This window comes from Lates calcarifer, linkage group LG21 (assembly GCF_001640805.2).
Source record: "Lates calcarifer isolate ASB-BC8 linkage group LG21, TLL_Latcal_v3, whole genome shotgun sequence".
In the NCBI taxonomy this organism is placed as follows: domain Eukaryota; kingdom Metazoa; phylum Chordata; class Actinopteri; family Centropomidae; genus Lates; species Lates calcarifer.
Window position 1 is genome coordinate 20,668,384 of NC_066853.1, and position 27,353 is coordinate 20,695,736.

Consider the following 27,353-nt stretch of genomic DNA (forward strand, 5'->3'; position numbering starts at 1 on the left):
ATACTGATTACATAAATTATTTATGACTGAACACATTTATTTCTTATACAAAATACTGCATGTACTGTATAAAAAAATGCTTACAAATCATGACAGTGACAATATAAAGGCAATTATGGTACAGTGTTCTCCCAATTCGACACACCAGGAGAGTCACAATCCATACACACATCTACTATAATGCAAAATACTGGCTCTCTGAAGGCACTTGGTAAAGTTATGATTTAATGCTGATCAAGAAGAAGGCATTTCAGTTTTTTTTCCTGGAATCTGCTCAGAAGCTCACTTTTCCTTTTGGTCAACAGGCGACTTTAAAGACCAAGCTGATTCAAACAGCATGGTTGGTATAAAACAGCAGGTGTATCTGTATTCAAATTGGTGAAATATTCACATAGACCAATTTAGACCAGTGCCTCAGTCTCAGCACCAATGTCTGTGGTTCACAAAGTTGCTGAGTATACAGTACCAAAGGTATTGCAAGAAATGTACACTTTCTCTTAACAAGGAATTCAGTAATGCTACAAGTATAACATACCACTGTATACTGTCTCATAAGTACCTTTGATGTATACAACTGAGAGACACAGCACCTCATTTAAACAAATATTCTCCCAAAACGTGTGTTGGAATATGGTTAAGTCCATTCCAATGACAGAATAATGAACTAAAGCATATAAAAATAAGTGCATGCATGATGCCAAGTTGCAGCTTAAAGTCCTCAAAGCAGAGGTTTGGATGATCTTCACTTCCATTCGGTTTTCAGCTGCTGCTTTCTGTCTCCTCCTCCTCGACTCTTGCTGGTAACAGACTTCTATTTACAGTGCTAAACCTCGAGAAAAACAAAAATATCCCCGAATAAAAGAGTGGCCGGATGATGTCAGATGGCGAGGTTAGTCATGTCTCCCATTCTCCCTGGTCTGTGCTCATTTACAGAAACCTCTCCTTTAAATGGCTGTAATGCTCTCACAGGCCTTATTCTCCCTTATGAATATGCAAGTTGTTACATGTGAACAGAGATGAGGAGAAATGTCTACAGAATGACTGAGAATATACAGAAAGTAAAAAGCTTAAAAGATATACAAATTATTAACAGATACAAAAACATTAGTGCAAAGTTGTAGAAAAACAAAGATCAGCATTGAAAAGAATTACAAAATGTGTAATAACACTGTGCTTGTGCCAAAAGCAAAGGTGAGGAGCTTATCCTGCCACTTGCCTTGGGTAACTCCATAATGTCCGTACCCACCCTCAGACCTTCCGCCTACCTTTTATCATTTGTACCCTCTTGATTTGACTAGTACCTCTGTCCCTGTAGATCAAAGTCTCAGGTTCCTGAGTTATGTCAAGGACGTTTAGACTAGTTGAATCAGGCCTTGCACAGGTGTCTCACCTGTCAGTGAGGAAGGAGTTGTCATGTGTGAACTGCAAATGGCTCACAGTGCTTAATGCACAACTAGCAGTAAAACCCCTGGAGAAGATGCAGGGGTTTGTTAGAGCGCTACATTAGGCTGTGATACAAACTGCTGCATGTGTAAAATGGAGGTTCCTCATTCTTAACAGCTTCATGTAAAAGTCTCTAAAGCCCACAGTGGAGTTTCATTTTCTTTGTAAATTTTGGTTCTTAATTCTTCAGTTGTTGTGATTTTTTCTTTTAGTTCATATTTGATTCTGTTGTTACTGGGTTAAAGTCCTCAGGTATGGTGAACTTCAGTTGCTGAAGCTGTGTCACTCATCAAAAAGAGTTTCACCCCACACCCCACAACAAAAATGTTGCCAATGAGCCTAAAAATGTCCATGCTGTCCTTCAATATAAGCAGGCAGTCGTCTTCATCAGATGATACTTTCAGTGAAAGAGACTCTGCCGCTTCCTTTCTTCCCCCATCAATCCTCTGGTTATTCCTGCTCCAAGATACACAGAAGCAGGAATGGGTGAGGCTTCTCCACAAGAGGAACAGTTTTCCGGGTGGTGCGAGTCCCTCCATGTTAGCGCTTACTCACTGGAAAGTTCAAGGCCCTGAGTTTGTTGAGTTGTAGAATCAGTCTGGCAGTGCCTGAGCTGGTTTCACGGAGACATTTGATTTTTTTTTTTTTTTCTTTAGCTTAATCACGTGGAGGTGATCACTCTGCTGTTTACAGGTAGTTATGAAGATATGGTATTTTATTACTATAGCGACTGGGAATTAATTTCTCTGATTGTGCTGCAGTGTGTGTGGGCAATAACATGTGCTCTAAACTTGTTCGCCCACTGTTCATGCTAATAGTGTTCCTGTTATCACAGGAATCACACAATAACTTTTACACTCACTTGGAATTGTGCTCGTTTTAGAAGAGAGGGGGGTTGAGAGAGGAAATTATCCCAATCCTTCACTTCCTTGGAATGCCTTCGGCTGTGTGTGTATTTGTGCAAAATATGTATATAGGGGCACGTAAGGTTTCTCAGAGTCAGTAGCGAGAGGCTGGATCTAGCTCTTGGACTGGGGTGAAAGGATGGCCCACTCATTTTTTAAGAGTGAAGCCATCACTGCCAGGGCATTTTTCTGGACCCTTCCCTGTCCTCCAGCAGCTCGACAGTCGGCGTCGGAGCTGGGTGTGGGGTTGGGAGTGGAATGGCAGGACGGCTGTAGAGGCAGCGTGGCTGTGGAGGACGACACCGGCATGTCCAGGCTCTCCAGGGAGTCGGAGAGGGCTCGGTTTGTCTCGTGTTGGGGACAGAGGACATAGCGATTGGGGTGGTGGACCTCCACTGTGGTCACAGAGTCCAGGCCCTTCAGGCAGAGAGGCGACGGCACGCCGATGGGGTCACGACCACCAACGGCCCCGAGCTCCATGGAGGACTCGTCCATGTTGACGTACAGGATCTCATCCGGGTCCTGGGGGTCCGGCAGATCCTCAAGGGCTTTTTCAAGCTCACAGCGCAGGGACTCAAATGATGGGCGGTCCTTCGGGCTGAGCAGCCAGCAGGAGAACATCAGGGCGTAGCTGGAGAGGATGAAGAAATGTTAATTGTATATGTTTGCACCTTCTTAAAAACAATTAACAGTAACACTTCATTCTATAGATCTCCTAGTTTCATTAGGTTTTTCATATGTAATTCTTTGAATATTAATCAAAGAATCTTTGAGAAACATAGAAAATTTTTCAAAGCATCAACTGCACTTCCTGAAAAGCCAATAGACTGGAAATGTTTTGAGCGTCTAGACTTGATTGCTTTATGAAAAAAAAAGTATTTGTAATCAGGAGGGAAAAGATTTCAAGGGTACTTCATCATCAGCTGAGTGTGTTTTGTGAGGAATGTGCAGCGAAGGAGCCGACACTCACATGCTGTCCAGACAGTCTGGAGGCTGTTTGAGACGGTTTCCTTGTCTCAAGTAATCATAAATCTCACTGTTTTCGACCCCAGGATACGGAGTCTGGCCCCGTGTGGCGATTTCCCACATGGTAACTCCAAACGACCACTGAGAGAGAGAGAGAGAGAGAGAGAGAGAGAGGTTATAGGGTTGAACAGTTCCTTTAGGCCTTACACACCTTGCCACACACTACTCAAACATGAATCTGCTCTTTTCAAACACAGGCTACTAAAATAACACAGCCATGTTTGAACAGGCTTTCCAGACATCCTAACCCATTCACAGGTTACTAAAGAATTCACATAATTTTTAAAGCTTACATTATGTGACTGTGCTTTGACATGTGTACGGAAACCAGGGCTCCTCACACATACAGTACATGCAATGGTATAACCAACTGTTGCTGTTAATATCTGTCTCATATGTGGGTAATTATATACTGCATTTTCTACTTGGAATACATGTAGGTCAATACATTAAAACTATTCATGGGGACATTTCTCAGAAAAAGAGAGAGCAAATATTTCCCCACTGAGTAAAATGAAAATTAGGCTCAAGTTCTTTTTTTGTAACTTGTGCGGACATTATATTGACTTACATTCATACATTCATTCATTTACATCTCCACTGTTAGTCAGCAGAGAAGTGGATAACACTTCATTAGTGCTTCATTGAGGTTATGGTACTTGTCTCAATGTCCTTTCAAGTTTTGTGATATCTAGAAGACAGATTTTGGGTGGAGTATCATTTTAAGCATTGTATAATTCTAATCAAAAACTAAAGCCCTAACCCTAATAAGTAGGTCTTAACCCTAAAATCTAGTTTTATCTGTTTTGGGACCACTGTTTTGTTCCCAGATGGTAGGGGAGTCCCCACAATGTTTGTACAGATTTGCACTCCACAATGGGATTAATACAAGTGCACACACACAAACACAGACACACAGTAGGTAAACTCACCTACGTCACTCTTTGTGGTGTAGACACGGTCAGCCAAACTTTCGATGGCGATCCATTTGACGGGCATCTTTGAGATCCGCCCCTGCCTGTAGTAGTCTCCATTGTAGATCTTCTTGGAGAGGCCAAAGTCGGCCACACATACATTCATATTCTCATTAAGCCTGAGGCAGAGAGACAGAGTGTTACAGCGCTATATGTCTGGAAAAGCGACATTCATGCTGTGCGTATTTATATTCATTTATTTATTTTTATCTATGTGCAATGCTTCTCCTGCACCATATTAACCTTTCATTCTTTTGGGCTTCCCATCTCCCAAATGTTGCTTTGAGAGCAGTCTTAAGGTCTACTTTTAGTTCTTTATAAACATTTTCTTCAACAACATTGCATGCAGGGTAAAAAAGGAAAAAGAAACAACAAGTGAGAACACATACGGGAACTGAGAGAGTAAAAAAACGGAAGAAGAGAATTGTGCTTACATGCAGTTGCGAGCAGCGAGGTCTCTGTGGATGAAGTTCTTGCTGCTGAGGTACTCCATCCCCCGGGCGATGTCAGTCATAAACTTTACCAGCATTTGAGATGGGAGGTACTGCAGGACATCACAGAGAGAAGAAAGTTTTATCCACACACCCACCACAGCTGATGTTTATTTTCTGCACAGTAGAGGGCGCTAGAGCTCATCTCTTTAAGGACCTGTGATCAGTCTGAACTGAGTGCTCCCTGCTAGATACCCCAACCTCCTCCTTTTGGAGAACAATAAGGTTCAACACCACTGTGTTTTTTGAAAGTTTGCCCAACTCATGGATGTTTCAACATTCTGTAGAAATCTTGTTTTGATTAGGCTAGTGATTCTCAATCTGGCTCTTCAGGGACTTATTGCGTATAACCGCCATCGATTCCAAGAAAACACATCATCCATTAATAAGAGAGCAACGACAGACACATATCTTGAGTTTTCATGATCTCAGAACGTACATGCTGCCAAGAAGGTGTGGGTGGAGACTCAGTTACTTTGCATCTGTGTTGAACTTTGGATCCCATTTTGCTGACAGACACTCTTATGAACTTATAAACCCCGAACCCATTAAGCTGTTAAATTGTGTGGGACTGTATGTGTGTGTGCCTGACTTGGTGTTTTCACTGTTTGTAATCAGACTAACCACGGGGCAGTCTCCCAGCCTTGAGTATAGCAGATAACTGTGCAGGTCTCCATGTTTCATGTAGGGCAGGATGACCACAGGGGAGGGGTACCCTTCACTCTCCACGGTCTGCAGACATACACCTGTAAAAACACCTCAGCTTAGTTCTATCACAAGCATAATCTCAAAACAGCTCAGTCTTGAATACTGAAGTGTGAGTTTCCCTACACTGAGAAAAAATGAAAAAAACATATTTTCTCACTTACCTGTAGTGGTATTTAGCCATGAAAATAGTTGTGGTTTAATTTGCTCAGGTTTGGGATTAAAGCTGTCTGCCTTCACCCCAAAAACACCTAGTCTTACCAGGGTTCTTATTGTGCTCAATAATCAACACAAAATGCAGTGAAAACTGCTCGAAGGATCATCCCAAGATACATATACACTGTTTATATCTCAAAAACTGGGCAAAGAAACCCTCAAATAAAGGGTAGGTGAGAAACATGTCTTTTTCTGAAATGCATTAGCCGACCTTTCACAAGCTGAGCAATATAAATCCTGACTCACCTAGAAGCCTCATTACGTTGGGGTGGTCAAACTCCTTCATGCAGGCAGCTTCACGGAGAAAATCTTCCATCTCTGAGCGGGTACAGATGGCAACTGCAGAGGAGACGGTACTGAGGTGAGACGATGTGGTTTTGTACAGCTGAGTGGGTAACACATAGCACTAACACCGCCAGGTTGAGGGAGTTACCAGAGTAAGAAATAAACTTTTATTTCAGAGCGTGTCTTGGCTCCTGGATTTATTAAAGTATGAATTCATAGACAGTAAGTTTGTTTTAACTTCTTCACCACAGTTTGAAACTGTTAGAAATCTCACAGAAGAGAGTGGTGCTGTTTTTTTCCCCCAATTCTTAGTCCCTCCAAAATTCAGTTTTTAAATAATTGCCTTTACTTTGGCACTAGAGTTTATTTGGGGTCAACTTTTTCTTCTGCCAATATTTTTTACAAGTTGTGTCTTTGTCTGTTTTCTGATTAAAAACTCAGATTTCTGCCCCAAACACTAATTTTTGACCCTGGAGGGACTGTCTATCAAATGGCCTGTGTTCCCAACATGAAGGGATTCTTTGTGGTGATTGCTGAGTACTTTTACTGTCTACTCACTCTTCATAGTCTTGACAGCAACTTTGAGAACAGACTCCTCCTGAGTCAGCAGCCCTTCCATCACAGAGCCAAACTCCCCTGAAGAAAGAAATTAAAACACAAACAAACACCCAGTTCAGATGCTATTTTAGCTGCGGCAACATGTCTAATTCAGGCAGTGAAAAGCGGTTACTTTCCCGACTCTGCAGTGAACAGGGCTATGAGGATATCACATTGTAAACTGTTACTATACCCTACTGTCAGTGTCAACGTAAATGACCATCAGTGGAAAGCAAGCATTGGCGCTATGGCAGATAACTCCTGACTTTGTACCGTGCACTAGACCTGATATAAAAGTGTGTACATATGCCCTTTTCACCTTGATGTTTGTCAGGCACTCAATGGACTGACACTGTACATATTAATACCAGGCCGTCCTAGAAATGAGACTTATACATTGTTGGGAAAAAAAAAAATTCAAAGCAGTACCTTCTCCCAGGGTCTTTCCCAGGGTTAGTTTATGTCTGTCCACCATCACATCTTGGAGTTTCTGCTTCAGCTCATCGCTGATACCCAGGCTGTTCACTGAGGAGGAACAAAAAAAGGAATTTTAATGGCATTTGGAGCCCACAGCACTTTAACGAACACAGAAAAAGGGAGAAAAACATCCAAATTGTACCAAGCAGCCTCCCTTGTTTTTCCAAAACCACAATGCACGACACCAAGCCAAAAACAAAGTGTTAATAAACACTCCCAGACGTAAATAACAATTAAGACTATAACTGAACTAGTTGTAAAAGTGCATTCAATCTTTTTAGTTTTAATCTTTTCATTAATGCAAGAAGAATTAATTTCAAGTTGTATACATGTAATAAATATTTGAGATTTACTGTTGCAGACAAAGCTCTGTTTTAAACATACTCAAAACCACTTTTTGAAAGAGAGTTAACAATAAATAAAATTGTTTATCACAACTAGCTAATTTAAATAAATAGAGCCTGAACTGAAACTTCCAAACACGGACAAAAACATAAGTGCACAAAATTCATAACTACAACAACATGCAGTCCATTATGCAGACAGTATCTGATATGGGACCTCCCTGCAGGGACCAGGTTGGGGTGAGACGATGAGGTCAGAGGATTTAAGCTGGTTTAAATGTCTCTGAGTGCCTTCAACCAGCTGGCTGTCACTGAGGTGTGTGGCGTTGAACAGACTGCGCTACAGACGTGCTCTGTTTTCACATCTGGGCCAGGATATGACAAGGCAACGACATGCGCAGAGATCCCCCTCCAGCTGCTGCTACACTATCAATCTGTCTCAGCCGGACAACAATGCTCTCAGTCCACAGGCATGTTCCAACACATGCTGGCGTGACAGGCTATTACCCAATGCATGCAATAACCAGAGCCCCAGGGTTTGACTTTGTCCTGAGAATTGGCCAAAATTACTAGTCAACATCAGCAGCGTAAATCCCGCCCAAATCCCTCCGATCTGACCTCTTCCTTTATTCCCACTCTGCTTTTCACCATTCACTCAGAGTACACATTATCTCCACATCTCGCTCTCTTGACTCCTCTCATTTTACTCACTGAATCCATTTTTTTGGCTTTTTTTCTCGCTGCAGTTTTGCCTTTCCTCGAGCCTCTTTGTGGCTATGGCAAGCTGAGACTTGTGTATGGGGCCTATACAAATATTCTGCGTACGCCGGGGACAATGTAAGGGCTTGAATGTGACCCAGCTGTGTGAAATCTGAGTCTGTATGCTGTGTTTACGAGTACGTATCTCTGTCTGTAATCATGAGGGGCTGCTGTTGACAGCAAACAAACCACTGCAAACCACTGTTTTTATATTACTCTAGTACGAGGCTGCCGCTCCACCTGGATGAGACACAGAGTCCCCAAGTATGAAATGACCTCCTCACTCTAGTGAGAGCAGTTGTGAAATAAGTTGTCTGTTGTTTCAGGCAGAGGTACTAATTTCCTGGTGTAACTATATCCCCTTTCCCACATCTTCCACTTCTCCAATATGCTGTTATCTTTAAGTTTCACTCTCCTCGTCCCTTCTTTTGCTTTTTCCAGTGAAGCGCAGACTACGCAGTCAAGTCAAATTCATTCTGCCATTCACACCTGATTGCAAAGGGAATGACCTCTTGAATGGATTTACTGCACATCTAATCAATATGAGTATAAACAGACTGCACTTATATAGTATAAGGGGCACAGTGTTGTTGCAGGGTATGTCAGCTGACTGAGCACTCCCAGGACTGTTTTTACAGCTGTGGGGACAGAATTAACCCTTACTAACCCTGTGTTCCTGCCTTTGATCAACCAAGCAAACCAAAGATGTGCTTCCTGTCTCAAAATGGTGGAGAACTGCTGTCATCGCGTGTCATGACAGCCAAAGATTTCTTTCAACTGAACCGGTGGATCTAGTCCCACGGTATGACAGGAGATGCTACTTTTTAGTATTGTTATCTATCCCGGGGACAGAGGCAGGTTTGGGCATGCTATTTACAGTATCTCTTACAGCTGTAGGGGCAGTCAGGTGTTGAAGTATCAAACTTTGGAGGGGCATGCTGCGGCAGAGAGAAGAACTCACATGTTGCCTCTGTAGTCCTGCGGCTGTAGGTGCGGCGGGCCCGGTACCTGACCACCAGCTCTCCACTCTCCATCATGGGCTCAAATGCCTCTCTGTATACACACACACACACAACATACAAAACAGAGTAAAACACACTGAGAGGTCAGTCCAGCACATACATAAACACAGCTGTAAATATGGCATTGCTCCATAATTCACTAGAATGATCTAGAATGGTCTTTTAAAACAAATGTCTTCTACTCCAATGTATAATAATGCATGCACAAGTGACTCATTTAGGCCAAGGAGGTGAAAAAAAAAACAAAAAAAACTTTTTGGTTTGGCACAGCTATCGAGGTTCCTCCCTTTTACCCACGAGAAGTGCTAAGAGCCTACGCACCCAAAGCGCGTCTCCTTGCGCCGCAGCTTGGCCACGTAAACAGCCATGAGCACAGCTATGGACACAGCGCCGGCGATGGCCATCACTACATACCACCAGTGCCAGGAAAAGGCCGGGGGCGATGACGGACCTGAGGGAAGGGGTGTGGACAGAGACAGCTGAGAGTTTAGTAATGTAAGTGAGAATTTAGGATTATGGAGCCCTTAAAGTGACAGAAGCAGAAATTTTGTTTTCATTTATTCTATCCACTAAAGATTAAAGATAAAAAATTAAGCAGTATTATTATTGATGTATTTAGTAATATTGGCCAGATAACATATTACTGCTTTATTTTACTTTTAGGGTGCACTTCAGGATCTGTTAGAGATGCTGTTTAAAATCTTGACCCCCAATACATTTTTGAAGCTTATCCACTGACTTAAACTGTTGTTATACCCTTGAAAAAAAAAAAAATAAATAAATAAATAAATGTATATATATATATATATACACACACATTATTATTATGGGGTAAAAATATGTTTCAGATTGACTAAATCACCTCAGCCTTTCATATTTGTTGTGTTAAATCGAAATATTTAGTCCCTTACAAGATATACGCTCATTTTTTTTTACATTCTTTAAAAAAAAGTCAGAAGAAAAGTCTTTCTATCCCATCTCTCCCATTAAATTTAGTCCCAGCCAGCCACCCTCGCAAGCTACTGCTAAACTCTCACAACCTCCACCCAATGTTTTCAACTTTTCCTCCCTTTCACATTCATCCTCCCCCAACTTTCCCTGCATCTTTTTTTTTTTTTCTTTTTATCTCCCTTTCTTGTTGTTTGAATTGTTCGTCTGGCTCTATTAGACTAAGCAAACAGAGATGCTACACTGTTCCTGCCTGTTATAAATATTTATGATGCGTCTCCCCATTCACCCCCTCTTCCCCTTTCCCGTCTCTCTGAGATCCTCTCTTCTCTTTTTTCTCTCTTCCTTCCCTTTTTCTGAAAATTCACAGGAAGGAACTATCGCGGAGGAACCAAGCGACAGGGACTGAGAAAGAGAAGTTCCGTGGTAGCAAAAAACACCATGAGCTCACTTCCACTGTTACTGTGTCATTACGTGCCATTCAGGGAGGTCACAGAAGAATGTGTGGATAGGTTTGCATGTGCAAAGCTGGTCATTAACTCACCTCTAAATTCCTCCATTTCTGTGGGAATAAAAAAAAAAGGCAGAGCTTATGTCAATATTTTGACTTTCAGGAAAAAAAACATCATTCTTTGTTTTGTAAAATCTAAAATAATTCACACTCATGCTGGCAGAATTTATATGTAATTTAAAGGTTCCTTAAAAAAGAAAATCTTAAAGAATCAGCTTTACCAGTCATTCTTGTGTGAAACTACTATTTTACCATTTAAACCTTAAAACATGATGTTATTTACAATTTTATCAGTAGATTTTAGTAGTTTCACTCACCAGGAGTAATAAGTGTTAGAGTCTGTGTGGTGGTCCAGGGTCCTTGTCCTGCCCCTGTATATGCACACACTCGAAAAGACACATTGGACAGGGGCACAGACAGATTGATTGAAAGCTCAGTGTCCAATCCAGTATCCACCACAAACTGTCAAGAAAAGAAAAGAGGGAGGCTGTCAGTATCTGACAGTTCAAAAAGTTTGTGTTGTGTTATGTTGTGTTGTATGTGTCCCTGACTGACCTGCTGGCTGGCAGGTGTGCTGTACTCCACCATGTAACCCTGTAGTTCTCCATTCAGCTTCCCTGGAGGCCCCTCCCACGTCATCAGCACCTCTGTCCCATTCAGCACCGCGGTCACGTTCACAGGTGGGTTTTCTGGCACTGACACACAAAACAAAATGAAGACATGAAGGCATTTCACTACCCACACAGTCACATTTTTGCTTTATACCACTAAGGTTAGGCGAGCATGTAGCTCCAGGGTGCAGCGGTGTGTGTGTGTATCAGAAGATCTTGGGTGTGAATGAGGAGTCAGTTCTGCGACTGCGGCCTCAGCGGCCTCAGCGGCCAGGGGCCAGTGGGTTGGGGGTTAGCCAGGCGTGTGTTGTTTTGACAGACTGGAGCCTCTAGGGTGTGGATAACTACAACAGCTGGAAGAAAACGATGTCAGAGAATGTGGAGAATTCAGCTTTATTAGGACAAAAAAGGGAGGCTGAGGGCACCACAGACAGGAGTGATTAGCTGAGTTCAGAAGCCAGTGCACTGTCTCTGTGTCAGCATGGTTGGACGGACTCAGATGGACACATGCTGAGTCCTGTGTCTCCCTCCTTCACGCTGTCCCTCCTTTTCTGTCCATCCCTATTTCTGCTTTGTCCTCTCTTGTCTGCCTTTTTCTTTTCCTTTTCTGGCTCTCTGGAGCAGAGAGTGAAAAAGGCTGCTGGCAGCAGAAATACCCAATGGAGAGAAAACCTAGCTGAATAACATGCTAGGAATAGTGTGAAGAATTTAATGTGTATGTGTGTGTGTGTGTGTGTGTATGTGTGTGTGTGTGTGTGTGTGTGTGTGTGATTGATGCTCTGGATAACCCAGAAATCCAAGAACCTTTTTGCAGGGAGACAACAGAGCTTATTTCCTTTGTTGGTGTTTGAGTTAAAGCTCTCTTTGTCTTTGCTTCTCACTCTGTCTGCAGGCTTATAAAGTCACACAAACTAGCTGGACACACACCCACACCCACACTAACACACACACACATACACCAAGTCAGTGTGAGTTTGGGAAACATGGCCCAGCCTATGGATGATGTTATCAGGAAGCGTTTGGCGGGTGATTGTTTCCACATGTGGTCCCTGTTCTGCCTGCCAGCGGCAACAAAAACAACCTCCAAGTCAAGTTTGCTCCAGAAGTTCGTCTCCACCTATGCTCCGTCATCCGTCGGCCTCTCTCTGCCTCCTTCTCCTCCTCTTTGTTGCCTGCCCACTCCCTTTTTTCTCTCTCTCCCCTTCCCGCTCCCATCTCTTTCTCTCTCCCTGTCTCCCGTCCAACATGATTCCATCGCCTTCTTTCCAAGTTTTCTTTTCCCTCGCTGCCCTCTCCATGGTAATGCCTCTCTCTCTTTTTTTTTGTCACAGAGCTATGAGTTTGAGTGAACAGAGATGTTAACTGTTGACGTAAATGGAGGAAATAAAGAAAAAAACACTGTCCCCCTTGAAAAAGCCAAGGAAAACCAAAAAAAAACAAGACGTGTGCTGGTGTTGTTTTCTGAAATGCAGAGACAGCAGAGAAGAAAAATGCCTCATGTTTCTCTTTTGTTTTCCACATGAAAGCAGCCCTGGCTTGGCAATAGCCTGAGAAACAAACACTTCAGAGCCACAATTAGTTCACAGCAGCAAAGGTTAACATCTGCATCCATGGAAGACTACTGTTTCACATTCTCTTGTGTGCTGCTATTCAAGTGTCGGATAACCACGCTTGGAAGCATTTAAACATTGTTTGGAGGCAGGGCTGTTTCTCTTTTCTCTGTTTCTCGCTCTCTGTACGCTACATCTCGTCCCTCTCGGTCGGGTTAGCCTCTGCGTGGGACAACACGTGGATGGAAAAGGGTCATCCTTTAGCCAAAAACTGATTCATAACCCTGGGACCTGGAGTCTGTTCTCCCTATGTGAAAACAAACTCAGCACTGCACAGGAAACATGTTTCCCTGATCAGCTTGAGCACAAACGTTAGCGTCCTAACACCTCGCTCCAATTTTTACAACGGAAAAAGACTGTCTTGTCTGTTGTTGCTGCCGCATTTTCGCTGGCAGTAGGATTAAACAGAACTGAATGTGACGCATGTGTGTGTACCGTGCCACGTCGTCATGACTCACTTCCATTGGTTTTGGTGAGTTTGGGTGTCCCGTAACTGTGGATTAACTCTGCCGTCACTTTAGGGGTACAGACAGATGTGATGTAACAAATGTGCAGTAGTATTTTCTAACAGCATCAACAGCTGTTACACCAAGTCTTAGTTCATTCACTTTGTTTTGTGTTTTGGATGGATGCATTTCTGGATTCTGGAAAGCAAAAGGAAAATGCATTTACAGAATGGATATGTAAAACATAATCTCATTGGAGCTTTAGGATTAGGAGGGTGACATGGGTCACCTCGCTTCCTCTTCCACTGACCCCCACATCCCCCCCCCAACCCCCCCAACCCCCACCCCCGTCTCTCTCTGTTCTCTCATCCTCCAGGGAAAATAGTGGGCTTTGGGAAAATAGCAAAATGAGTGTTTTCTCAATGCGCCCCCTTCCCCCAGTTTCCCTGCTCTTCCATCCATCCCATTCCTACTCCCATCATCAACCCTACTAGGTTTTTCTTTTTTTTTTGTTTTTTTCCCACAGTGCCTCCTTGTGTGCTCTGGAAAGAGAAATCACAGGTCATCTGAGGTCAAAAAAAGAAGGGGAAATGAGAGAAGAAGGGGTGAAGTTGAAAGGCTGGATTCAGAAAAAAAGAACTTGTTCAGCTTGTTTGGAGATGCAGGAAATAAATTCCTCAGCAATGTTTGTAAGATTTGAGGAGGGCAAAGACAAAATAGGAGCAAGTTAGTCTGATTTACTTGAGGGAAATGGAGGATGGACGTGAGAACAAAAAAGAGCTGGCAGGAGAAGGAGGACAGTCTGTAATGAATTGAGAAACTTAGGGATTAAAGAGGAGACAGAGGAGACAGCAAACGGGGACATCTGTGCCAGGATGACACATGTAGGAGATAGTGCAGCACATATTCGCACAGTTTTTTAATGAGAAACAAATGGAGCAGAAAGGGACACAAAAAAGACTTCAGGCTCGACATCAGAGCCTTATGGGAGTTTTGTCACAGTCAGGATTTAAACCACAGAAAAAGATGTGGAAAATATGGCTGAGCAAAGAGGAGTCTACCTCTCTCCTTCATTCACCCATTCCCTTTGACCTTCAACGCCTCCTGAACTATATTTGACCACCAGCCAAATCTTATCTTCTGTTTTTCTCACACTCTGACTCATTAGGACAAGTGTAGAGAGAACTGCCGCAGCAAGAATGAAACAATAACGTCCAAAGGGAAATTATATAATTTGGCAAAGCAGAAGATTTTTCCACTGAAACGAAACAAGGATTGTTATAACTTTGTTAAATGAAGAACTGAAACTTGAAAATCCTGACTGTAAAACCAGTTTTTGTCCTTCTCCATTACAGCAGCCTGTCAAGGAGCGCTACTTCTTCCTTTTTCTGCTCATGAGAAATGCTGTGTTTAAGAGTTTTCAGATTATAAACAGCTTCCATTGTGGAAAGCCCCCATCATCCCTCCCGTGGCATATCGCTCCTCTTAGTATACGCTATTTCCATTCCTCTTCATCCAGGGATAGAGACAGCATGAGCTGGCATGGAAAATCCCACCTCAGTTTAAACTCAAACACGCACACACACCAGCCTAGCATTACAGTTTGGACAGATTGCTACGATCCTAACTGAAGCCTTTCAGGAGAGTTTAACATCCACCCTCCCTCCCTCCCTTTCCCCGTCTCCTTCTCCACCTACTCTGTCCCTTCAATACCAGTCTGCCTTCTACCTCAAGAGTTTACATTTGGAGCTGGGTTCACAGAGGTACAGGGACTCATGTCTGTCGTTCTTCATAAACACAGACTAAGTTAAAGGGGCACAGGAAGGAATATTATGACTAACAGCGCACTGTAACTTGATTCTCTGACTCCTTGTTATCATATAGTATGTTCCCAGTCTTGACTCACCAACAATAAAAACGAAAAGCAGTCAACAGACTCAGACCTGCAGTGAAATAAGCTCAGCTAAAACAAGCTCGAAAATGTATCTAGGGGCAAAAAGTGAGTGTCTAAGTGTCTCAGATAGTTCCCTGGAAATCCTTTTAGGCACCTCACCTTCATTCATTACACTGTTCCACAGCTTAATGAAAGAATGTCAATGTGACTCTCCCAGGGGCCATTGTGTGTAACTTTTTGGAGATTATGACAGCTTGAATTCCAGGCAAGATAGAAAACAATCAAAAAGACAGCCCAAAGCATCACAGAACATCAACACCATTCACACACGCACGCACACGCACACACACACACCACACACACACACACACACACACACACACACACACAGCCATTAATTACTTCCTGAGCAACAACAGTTAATATCAGATGAGAGGACATAAAACTTTAGTTTGACTTTAGTTACAACACATCGTTGTGTTTAAATGTTATATCATTCTTATTGCCAGCATTCAGGCTGCTGAAAAAAGAAACTTGCCCTATCATTTGTGCCAGCTAGCTGTCCTGTAGCATGTGTTATGTATTGGCTACAGCACATAGCAGGGGTAGGGAGGAGACTTGGACTTGAACCTCAGTCAGTAGCCAGATAACACAGCCTTGACCTCGACTCACTTCAGTGGAAGTGATCCCACACACAAGACATCCAGGGTGAAAACAAACATCCCCTCACTTGGAAGCCTCTCACCTCCTTCTTTGGTGCGTAGCTCCACCCAGGGCGACCAGTCAGATGGGCCCTGGCTACTGTGACAGGCCACCCTGACAGTATAGAGGCTGTGAGGCTCCAGGTCCCCGATGAGGTGGGTGGCTGGTGGAATGTTCACATTTTGGTTGTGGATCATCTTATCTGGCCCCGCTGCGAAGGGCTCGCCTGAATGTTTGGCCTGGAATGTTGAGATAACAAACTTAAATTTGCTACATCCTCGACATGCTTTTACACTGGATTTCAGATGGTGTGGTCAGATTTGGTGGCTAATGTGTTTTTATTTCTTTATGGCACCAACAGGAAGAGGAAACTGATCTTTCAGTGCAAATGGAGCTGAAGCCAGAGTGCTTTTTAGCAGTGGGACACAGAAGAACAAGAACTGAGGAGCTGCTCTAGAAATAGCATCCAACATTTAAAATTAAGCCAAAAACACACATAATTTATACAAATACATCATACAAATATCACCCCCATGAGGTAATTGTTATTAAACATCAATATCTTAGAATAAAAGGTTAATTTATTTGTGGATATTTGTATTGGAAATATACAAATATTGTAAATAATATTTTTAATAATATTGTAATAATAACTTATGTTATAGCTTTTAAATAATTAAAAGTTATTTACATTTGGATAATAAGAGTTTGATAATTCGTGATGCACATGTCAAGTTGTTTTTGTAGTATTACTTTTCCCTACAGTATATGAACAGTAACTGACAGAACTGGTTATGAGGTATGTTGGAGGAAAAGAAAAGAAGGTGGAATGTGCATAATGGTGCTGAGGGGTGATCATTAAATGCTAATAGTCAAAATTAGTGTAAAATCTGCTTCTCTGACATTTTGAATGGGACCCAGACTCAGCAAGGTGCACTGAAAGCAGAACTCATTAACCAAAACATCACAGGCAGAAACCTGCTGTCTCTGCAAACCCTCTGTGGTAAACACATTTTAAAGAGGAACACCAAGCAGAAAAATCCTTCATTGCAGCAATCTTAAAAACCACATTAAAGTTGCTGGCCTGGACCATTGTTCTCTGCTGCATTGCTCATTATCAAGAGGCTCCTGCAGAGCTGCATTTCACAGGGTGAGCTTTACAGTCAGAACTGAAACTGTATAAATAATGGACCTTAAAATCAGAGGAGCAGCTACACAAACAGATTAGGGGTGTGTGTGTGTGTGTGTGTGTGTGTGAGCAGGTGCAGCTACGCACTGCTTTGACAATGCCTCTAAAAACAACAGAAGTGGTCAGATTTCACATAAGAAGCTGGGTAGGTAACTTCTCCTCATGGCGCGAGTTAGGTGGTGTGATTTCAAGCAATATTAAGTTGGATGAATGAGGAGTGTATGAATGCTTGTGTGTGTGTGTCAGAGAGAGGGGAAGGAGGGGGGTGGGTGGTGGTTAGGCAGGAGAGAGACTCAATCGTGACTCGATGAATCACCGTCCAGCCTGTAAACAAGTGTGTTTAATCTAATTGTACAGCTCAGCCCTGACTCATACTTCAGCCTGCATTCCCCTTACATGGCTCAGACCCATAATACCTGCTGTCACTGCCTTTTCCTGTTTTCTTTCTAACTGACTTTCTCTTTCTGTCTTTTGTGCTTTGTTTTTTTTCCCCACCCTTCTTTTTTTCTGTCTGTCTTTCTTTCTTTCTTTCCTTCTTTCCTTCTTTCATACAGTACAGTAATATCGCTCTGCTCTCCACACTCCAGCCTTTTTCATGTTTCTCTTCGCCACACAAAGGAACCGTTAAATTCAGATTTTTGCCCCATTCTGCTGAAGCCGGCCCCTCGCCTTGTTCCCCCGTGAGGAGGGGGGGGCAAGAACAGCAAGAGGTATGAGGGGCAGCTTTATTAGAACCAGACGTTTAGGGGTGGTGCTGCACTGCTCCCTTCTCCAGGAGTAAAAACGTTCCTCCTCTCAGCTATGAGGCTGTAATGGTCACAGAGCGGGAATAGCGGCAGAGAGACACCGACTGAGAGAGGGAGTGGTGCTACATAAGATTGGTCCAGGAGGCCACTTTCCCAGAGTGAAACCTGATCCGCTGGTACACGAATAAAGCAGGGAGGGGTAGAGGATGAGTTAAGAGAAGAAAAGAAAAGAAAGCTCTCTTTTCTTTTAAAATTAGGCCTGGAAAAGGTAAGACTCTGTCCTACAAATAGAGAATGAGTGATGAGTTTACTTAACATGTAGGTCAAACAGTTGCAGTGATTTTCCCAGAGCTAGTTTTCTCAGCTAGTTCTGGTTTTCTCCTGTCACATTTCTTATTATCTTATGCTGTCTCACCTGAACAGTGCAGCGGATTATTGGGTAGTCACCTCCGAAACCAGGCTGCCATGATAAACGGAGACTGGTCTGGGTGATCTCCACGGCTCTCAGATTCTGAGGCTGTGATGGGAGAACTAAAGACAAAAAAAAAAAAAAAAAAAAAACACAAAAAAAGAGGACAAATAAAGAAATAAGGAATTATGCAAGGATTCTAAGCAGGAAAAGTATATCCAAACTGAATGAGGAGGGTTTACGGACGTGTCTGTGTGACACCTACCAGTGATGGTACCAGAGCCTGACGTGGCCACCCCTTTGCGGTTATGAGCTTCACAAGAGAAGGTGCTGGTCCTGTTCAAACCTGGCCAGAATAAATGAAACAACATGCTTGTGTGAAGCAGGAACATCTGAGGTCTTTTCAAACACAGAATCCTTGCTCAGCATGCTGAGTAGGATATAATGTTGATGCGAGAAGCGGTGTGAAAGTTCAAACTGAAGTGAGAACAGCGTGAGGGTAATAGTTTCCACAAGGTAACGTGATCGCTGTGTCAGCAGTATTATGATTAGTTTTGGGATTAGTGTGCAAGTAAAAATCATTACTAAAGGTTGAGCTCTTAGAATCATTTTATTGAAGAAATAAAACAGGTCTTGCAGGAATGATACTGAAGCCTCTTGACAATCTGCGTCAAACAGTCTTTCCGCTACATTTCATCAAAATCTGATCAGCAGCTGTGGCCACTTAAAGGCAAAATTTCATCAACTCTTCCATCCAACACACACTCTTCCTGTTAAAATTGTTTCCAGTGTGTCAGACTTATCACATTCAATTTAAAACCTTCCACTTTTGATTATAGCTTCTTGTCAGGCAAATACTGTGTGTGCAACATTTTACTGTTAAACATGCTTAATCCCATTTTGTCAAAATGGAACAGTGACTGACAGATGACACACACTGCTGTTAAGACTGGTCCATACATCTTCTTGTAGTTTAAAGATTTTTTCCTGAACCAAGTTACAGTATGTGGTCTCCATACTGATGTAGGAGATAAATCTTCCTTGAAAATAATGACCATGTACTGTATGCACAATATGATAACTGAACTGTTGTTTAAGTTATCATTTCTTGATGGATGGTAAGGACCCAGTTAACACTGATATATAGTCTTTGAAATACAGTGCAAACATAGTTGACTTACAGGGTGAAGACTTTGTATGTGCTACCCTAGACTCATTGTTAAATTCAAGAATCTCTAACCTACATAGTCTAAGTCTGCATGATTACAGTTACAGAACAAAGAGAGCAGTCCTGTTGAGGTCCAGGTGTAGAAGGCTGAGCTGCTGCCTTCAAGAGGCTGGGGTTCCTCTGAAGGGGGCAAAACACTGTGACACATAATGACATTCAACAGAGAATGAGTCCTCTCACTAAGTGACTCATAGCTTGCTCACACACTCAAGTCATTCCACAAGACAACACAAGCTTACACACACACACACACACACTCACACAGAAACATGTGACATTCAAGTTTTATCACTCTTATCTAACACCCCAACATTGTCCATCAGCCACAAACACAGAATCACGCAGTGTGTCGCCCTGCACTGACAGCACCATGCCTTCATTGTGCTGCAGCCGGAAAAAGAACAGGGGGTACGATCCTCGCCGGGTGAAGCGAGGGCTTGTGAGAGAGGAAAGGGATGGAGGGAGGGAGGGAGGGGGTGAGGGACGATCACTGGCTGCGTGTGGGTGAATGAACTGCTCATCAGGCCACCTCGAGGTTGCGCCACTCGCCCTCCTGTCTCTTTCCTTCCCCTTCAGCAAACTGCAGAGCAACATCCCCCCTGACCAGCTGTAAATGTTAGTCAACAGAGCTGACCAACATCATGAGCATCACAGTATTGACCAATATTTGTAGCATCAGCTCGGAGTGAGTGAGTACAGTCATGGTGCTTTTCTCTCTTTGGCTTACATGAACAATTCATTTATTAATATCAGGACTGAGACTTCCTATGCTTTTCATAGTTTTTTTTTTAATGTACTACAGCTCATTGGATTTAAGTGTTAGTTTTATCTACAGCAATGCAAAATAGAAAGATATTTAGTTTGTAAAATCATAAGATAGAGGAATGTATCAAATCCTCTGATAAGAGGAGAAGCGGGAACCCGCAAATGTTTCTGCATTTTGGCTTGATGAGCAACTTAAATATTTCAACACTTACTGGACTTGAAATGAAACAGTGAGGTTAAAAGTGCTGATTTTAGCAGGACAGTGATCCTAAACATACAGCCAGAAAGTAAGAATATGAAACAGTGCATGAGGATCTGGGTTTGTGTTAACTTTTGCCCTGCTTTAGGCCTGGAAACTGTTGGACTAGGGATAAAAGGGGCTCTGGTCCCTACACTGTCCATCAGATGTGGATGGAAACTGCCTTGAAGTAACAGGGACATTCCTCATTGGTTCATGCCATTTCTCTTTATGGGCCTATGGAAGGATTATTTGCCTTGGTTTGGACCTGTGGTCTGCCAGAGCAGCTGCCCATTCCAGAGATGTGAGTGTAGGTTACAGTCAAACGGGTACTGGTCAACACCAGGCTGCCCGCTCTGATGAGTCAAACCAGATCTTTCAACCGACCACTGCTGCCTGCTCCTCCCTCCTCCAGTCTGACTCAGCCGGCTCTGCCTTTCCTCCTACTACTGGACTTAATACAGGCCATCTATCTGGCATGCAGCTGTGGTTTGCATTCAGGCACTAACAGAGCCCTCCTCCTTTTTAAGATTTCCTCCTTTTATCTCCCCATGTCCTCTGCCCATCTATTCTTCCCTCTCCTATGTGTCCACGCTGCTGCCCGCTGCTTTTCCTTTACCCATCAAGCACACAACCACAAGGTATGTCCCTCAATGGATCCACTGGCACTGTGCCAGCCAGCCTGCTCTCTCTGAGGAGGGTGGTTATTTGGTGGTTTTGTTTGAGCCATGATGGGGGGATTTGGGAGTCTTTGAAACTATAGCTGTGTGGCTTTTGAAGGAGTGCACTATAATCAATGTAAATGGATTAAATAAAAACCATGGATTTTTAAATCGTCTCGGTTGTAGTCATTTTAAAACTCTGCTACTTGGGTCACATACTGAAAGCAACTTCTTGCTTGAATACAGTGTTGAAATGATTACAAATTTTTGTAATTTGTCTGACTTGAGCTCTGTGTGTGTCATCAGCTAAACCATTAACAATCACTTCCCAGTCTTATTTATTTATAACTAAATATTGGCCTGTATCAATACAAAATGGGTATGTTATATGTGATACCTGTGAGGTTGAGCGTGGAGGGTGACAGGGCCACGGGGTCCGCCAGGGAGTTGAGAGGAGCACCATCCTGCAGCCAGATGACCCTGACCGGCTCTGGAGGTCCGTGGGCCACGCAGCTCAGGCTCAGGGTTACGTTGGCCACTACAGACATGTGCTGGGGCTCCACAGAGAAATGAGGAAGGCCTGTGAGGGAATTAGCTGAATCAGACTCTCTGCTTTTTCAACAATCCAAATGAAATAGGTCTGCAGCACTCGGATGTAGTGTGCCTATCTTTTGTTAAATGCCTTTTTGTGTGTCAGGCTACTGAGAGATGAACTCACCCTCCAGCTGAATGCTCCCCTCCTCAGACAAAATCTGGTGGCTTTCTGATAGAACAGCACATCGATAGGAGCCCATGTCGGGAAGCTGGACCTTCTCAATACTGTAAAGTGTATAAAAGCATTTGATTTGAGAGGCTTCATAAAGATCTAGCACTGACAAACCAAACTGATGAAAAAAGTGGGAGATAGAGGCAGAAAGATGAACCAACTAGTACTTTCTCTCCAGAATTTACCATCTAATCATACTGGGATTAAATACATTAAGTTACAGCAGGCGAGGCACATTGGATTTTGCCTGGGTTATATCATTTATTTCAGACTTAATTTCAAAGTGCTGCACAGTGGCTCGAAGTCAGCACGGTGATGTAATCAAGCAACAGAACTGGTTAAGCCAGGTGAAAGGATCAGGTGGAAGAACAGGAAATAAAAACAATCACAATACAAGAGTAACAGTGTTAGGCCAGGTGTGGCTGCCTCACAACAGGTGAACTCTATCATTAAATCCCATGCACTGACTTGACAAAAGCAGCCTTAATGAGCGTAGCAGACAAAACTTCTGCTCACCTCAACGTGCTCATGATTGTCCAACTGTTGCTGCCAGTGTGAACTTGGAACTGGTTGGTGTCCGCGTACTGAAGCGGCGTGCTGTCTCTCAGCCAGAGCACATCAGGGGGGTCCTCCTCCTCGCCCCCTGTACCCTTCAGGGCACAGTGCATCGTAACAGGTTTGCCCAGAGAAGAGATGACGGTGGCAGGACTCCGCTCAAACTCCAAATCTTTGATGAAGAGAGGGAAGAAGCAGGAGCAGGGGGTTAGTGTCTCTGTCACTCATTAATACACGTGTGGTACATTTACAACAGGGTGAAGTTTTTTGCCAGCATGATTCTTTACTCCCTTTTTGAAAATAATAAACTACCTTCTTAAATGGTTATTTTTCCATAATTAAGAACAAGAACAGAGAGGACTTTTTCATATTAAAAAATCATTCTTACAAACATTGTTATATGGAAAACATAACCCCATTTGAGTGCATAAATAAATATGAGTAAATAAATAATGGTAGGGCAGTTATTTGATAAATGACTAATCTAAATATTATTATGATTCATTACCTAATGATTAGTCATGTAGTCTATCAAAAAACAGAGAAAAATACCCATTACAAGTTCCCATAGCTCAGAGTGACCTTCTTCAGATTGTTTGTTATTCAGTTTCTAATCAGATAAGACACAAAAAGGTCTTAGTCTTGACATTTGAGAACCTGCAGAAACATTTAGTTTAATGAATGGCTTTAACAGTTAATTGATTACTAATACTGTTGTTGACTTGACAATTAATGAACTTTTCACCACTAACAGCTTCATTTAGTAGTGTGCTCGTTCTGTTAAATATGTTCATTTATACTGGACTGGCCTTCTCGCTGACAACACCAGGTGAAACCCAGAGTTTATCCACCACTACACTGGTTTTTCAGTGAGCCTGGTTATCTTGTGTTCCTCACTGATAGAGGAGTTGACCTGAGAAGGACAGAGCCGATACTGGGACAAAGGGTCCTTGTTAGTGGACGGCTGCTCCGACAATGTCAGAGCACCGAGAGCTCAACGCAAACACTGAGCACACTCAGGGTTTCTCTCAAACAGCAATGATAGGCCTGCAGGTTGTCTGCCAAGATGTCTGCAAATCTGTTTAACATCCAAAAAATGACGCGGGGAGGATCATCATAAATAAATGCGATGATTATATCCTTCTCTGGCTGGGTCTGGCTTTTCTTACTTTTTGAGAAATTCAACAGAAATGAGAGGCATTCCTGATGATGCTGAAGACAAGGCATGCATGCTGTTTGAAAGATAAAACAACTGCCACAGTCACGATCTTTGTCAAAACACAAAGCTGGCAAAGGACACATACATACGATGGGCATAGATTTCTCCTACTGGATTCCTTTTCTTTCCTTCTGAGGCATCAAATAAAAATGATAAGCATCCAATGCAGCCAGCTAAAGAATAAATTCTCCATCACTTGATAAAATCGCTAAAACAATTTGAGAGTGTTTCGACTTGGCTTGAGTTCTTGAATTTCAGGACAAGAATAAATCACGCTGTAAAGATTTTCTCAAGCTTGTCAACCCGCCCTCCTAGTCTATTTCATGGCCAACCTTCAGCCTTTGACCCCTTCACTGTGACCCCAGAGGACCCCTCCAGTGCAACCTATCTCACACGAAGACATGTCAACACACATCGTCCAGCTACTGAAAACAAACCTGTCAAGTAAAAAAGCTTTATATCACTCATATGTAGAACATACCCTTGATTCTTTAAATGTACATGTAATCCACACACACACACACACACACACACACACACACACACACACATCCCAGCATTCAGAAACCTTGTTCTGGGAGTGTGCAATAAATGAAGAGGCCCGCTGAGTCTCTGCTTCACTGCCTCTCTGTCTCTGTATACTTTTTGGCGTTAAAAGTCATTCCTCCCTTTATTTTTAAGCTTGGCTGAGCCTTTTCATGAATCTGCATGGCCCTGACTTGTTTTTTTTTTCTTCCAGTGCCATACTGAACAATAACAGCCCTACTTTCTTTCTCTGTCTCTTAGTGCTGCATTCATATAATAATAAGCTTGTAAACCTTTTATGAGAATGCAGAGGTAGACAGAGAGAGCAGGCTATCGGTCAAACTGTGTCTGCATGTGTGTATGTGTGTGTGTGTGTGTGTGTGTGTGTGTGTGTGTGTGTGTGTGTGTGTGTGTGGCCTATCTCCTCCCTTTTGTCCCCTAAATTCCCTCGAGGTCCCACACTTTTTTTCCTTCCATTATACGTCTCTTTCCACCCTGTCTCTACTCCTACTCTCTCTCTCTCTCTCTCTCTCTCTCTCTCTCAAATGCTCAAATGTTAAATGTCAGTGCACATGCACATACCGAAAATACCCGAGCAGTCCGAGCATTTATCCTCCTCTCACTCCCTCCTTTATCTTTCTGGCTTTTTAGCGCTACGTAATTCAGCCCTTCCATTCACTGCTGTGCCTTTGCCCTCCTCTCATTTAGCCTCCTTTTCATGCCATTCTTTGGATTCATCGCTACACATTTTGCCACCTCCCCTCCCAGCTCTTCCTCCTTCCACTCTTGCCCCCTTACCCCATCCATCATTTCGCTGCTTGAGTCTGAGTCAGACCGACTCTGACTCACAAACCAAAGCATTCCGCCCCCTCCTCATCCTTCACATCCCCTCGCTCCTGGGCCCCTGCCATACCTACGTCCAAATAGGAACTGAGACATCAGGAAAAATTCTCCTTTTGAAACCATCAGTCTGAGCTTATAAATCACAGGAGTGTCTAGTAATCTCTGTCCTTCCTGGTCGTACATCTACTGAGGGCAGAGGTGCAGCTGCCAGAGAGACAGCGTAACCATAATGGTCAAAACACATGAGCTGACAGGTGGAGGCCCCTGAAGGGACTCCATGTTTTCATCCACTGTCTGCAGTAGCTAATGGATTCCAAACTTTTAAACAGCAAACTCAATTTCTGAACAGATAAGGACTTTCTGAATGATGGCTGGCAGGGTTTCCACACATGTGGCCCTGATGTAAAATGACCTAACATGTACAACTTTCTAATGGAGTCAGCATTCTGGTTTCTTCCTCTGTATAGGGCAAGATTTCTCTTTTGCTCATCTGCTTGTGAGGTGAGTTTCACACTATTCTCTCACTTCCCAGCAGGAGTTATTTTAAGCCCTTGCCCTCTCACTGCCTGGAAAACATCTCCCAGAATTCCATAGTGTTCTGTGGAACCATGACTGGTGGCAGTCCTGGTTTGGATGAGGTCTCAGCAAGTTTAAGCATTTTTGCAGAACAAGGGTTTTTACTGCACCTGATCTCCAAACACAACCCTTCCTGATGGTCATGGAAAACTTCTGTCCGCAACAAAACATTTACCTGCAGTCACTGATCCAACATCAGCAGAATTTTGGTTGGAAGTATCAAAACCCTCAGCCCTGGTTGAACCAATAAAACTAATCTTTTGTTTGTTTTCTTTGATCACCTTGTTTTAAAGGCCTTTTTTTATGAGGGAAATTAATTCCTTCATGTTGTCCAGATGTTGGAGGCACTTGCAGCTGTGGTTGCACTCTCCACCCCAGAGCAAATTGATTTAATGAGTCAGAAGCAGAGGGCTGACTGAGCTAATTGCCCATTACGACGTTTTCCTCGCACTCAAGTTGACAAACAACAGTCAGATCGGAAAAAAAAAAGCTGCCGCCGATTAAACCTTACCTGTCAGTGTACTGGCAGTTACTGGCCCCAGAGCAGATAAAATGACGGTGAGGATCAATAGAAACCATCCAGACCCACTCATGGTTTTTCTTGAAATGAGATCACCTCTGAGAATGAGCTTCATTAGAGGAACAGTCAAGTTAGAGACATCACCAGACTCCATCACCGCATCTCGAAAAGATCCAAAGTTGTGCGCTAGAAGAAAAAAAAAGTTTTGCTTGGGCTCAAATGTGATTATTCGCAAATAGGACCAAAACAACCCGAATCCGATCGTTTCAGTTCCCTTTTCGAGGAGACAGACGGTAAAAAAAAAAAAATCTCCGCGTTGCTCAAAAGTCTTGTTGCTTTTCCCCCTTATGTTGTTGTTTTGGTTGATCCCAGTGCGATCCACCAAAACTTTTTAGTTTCCCAAAAACCGCACAGCAAAAAAAAAAAAAAAAAAAAAGAAAGAAAGAAAAAAAGCGCTGCTCTACACTTATTTGCCGGCTGATCAACTTGTCCAAAGCTGAGTCTATTTCTAGAAACCGAGGGAGTATTTTTAAACCCGTGTTTCCTGCAGTCTGTCGTTCAAATTCTCTCTCCTGACCCACCGGTTCCCTCAGACTCACTCAGACATTCCCCTGCCCCTTTTTCTTCTCCCTCTCTCCCCCCTTCAAACAGGATTCAAATTCCTCAACTCAAGTTCTTTCCACCCACCTCCTCCTCCTTCTCCTCCTCCTCCTCCTCCTCCTGAGTCTCCCTCCTTTTCTCAGAGGATGTGAGAAACCCTGCGGCATGCTGATTGTCTTCGCACAATACTCTATTCGCTTTTTAATTACACACGGATCCCCAAAAGTTGTAAATAGCCCAGTAAATCACCCGTTTCCCGCTTGAAACAAAGTAACATTATGTTCAGGCGGAGTATGAATTAGTCCATTTGCTTAAAAATAAATGAGACAGAGTTGAGTAAAAAAAAAAAAAAAAAAACCTTTCATCATTGTATTAAGAAAGCAAAGCAGTAATTTACTTTGCTTGACACGTGAGTTAATTCTCACATTAATGTGAGTGTTACCTGCTCTCCATGTCTACAACAACTGCTGCTTTTATATTTGATGCTGTCTGTCTACTGTTTCAAGTAAGCAAGCATTTATTTTCTGAAATGTTTCACCTTTTATT

The 27,353-nt window shown here is 42.9% G+C and overlaps 1 protein-coding gene across 1 annotated transcript; it reads right to left on the bottom strand.

Annotated features, from left to right (window-relative positions):
• Positions 1–16: 16 nt before the first annotated feature.
• On the bottom strand, positions 17–26,856 carry LOC108876134 (tyrosine-protein kinase receptor UFO). The gene is made up of 20 exons (XM_018665465.2): positions 26,199–26,856; positions 22,486–22,696; positions 21,922–22,022; positions 21,601–21,783; positions 18,576–18,656; positions 18,317–18,432; positions 16,010–16,205; positions 11,259–11,398; positions 11,021–11,165; positions 10,737–10,754; positions 9,566–9,695; positions 9,184–9,275; positions 7,072–7,167; positions 6,604–6,681; positions 6,007–6,099; positions 5,464–5,585; positions 4,783–4,892; positions 4,308–4,467; positions 3,319–3,455; positions 17–2,979 (listed from the first exon to the last, which is right to left on the bottom strand). Exons 1-20 carry the CDS (start codon positions 26,359–26,361, stop codon positions 2,463–2,465), a joined length of 2,889 nt encoding a protein of 962 aa, XP_018520981.1. The 5' UTR covers positions 26,362–26,856; the 3' UTR covers positions 17–2,462.
• Positions 26,857–27,353: the final 497 nt, after the last annotated feature.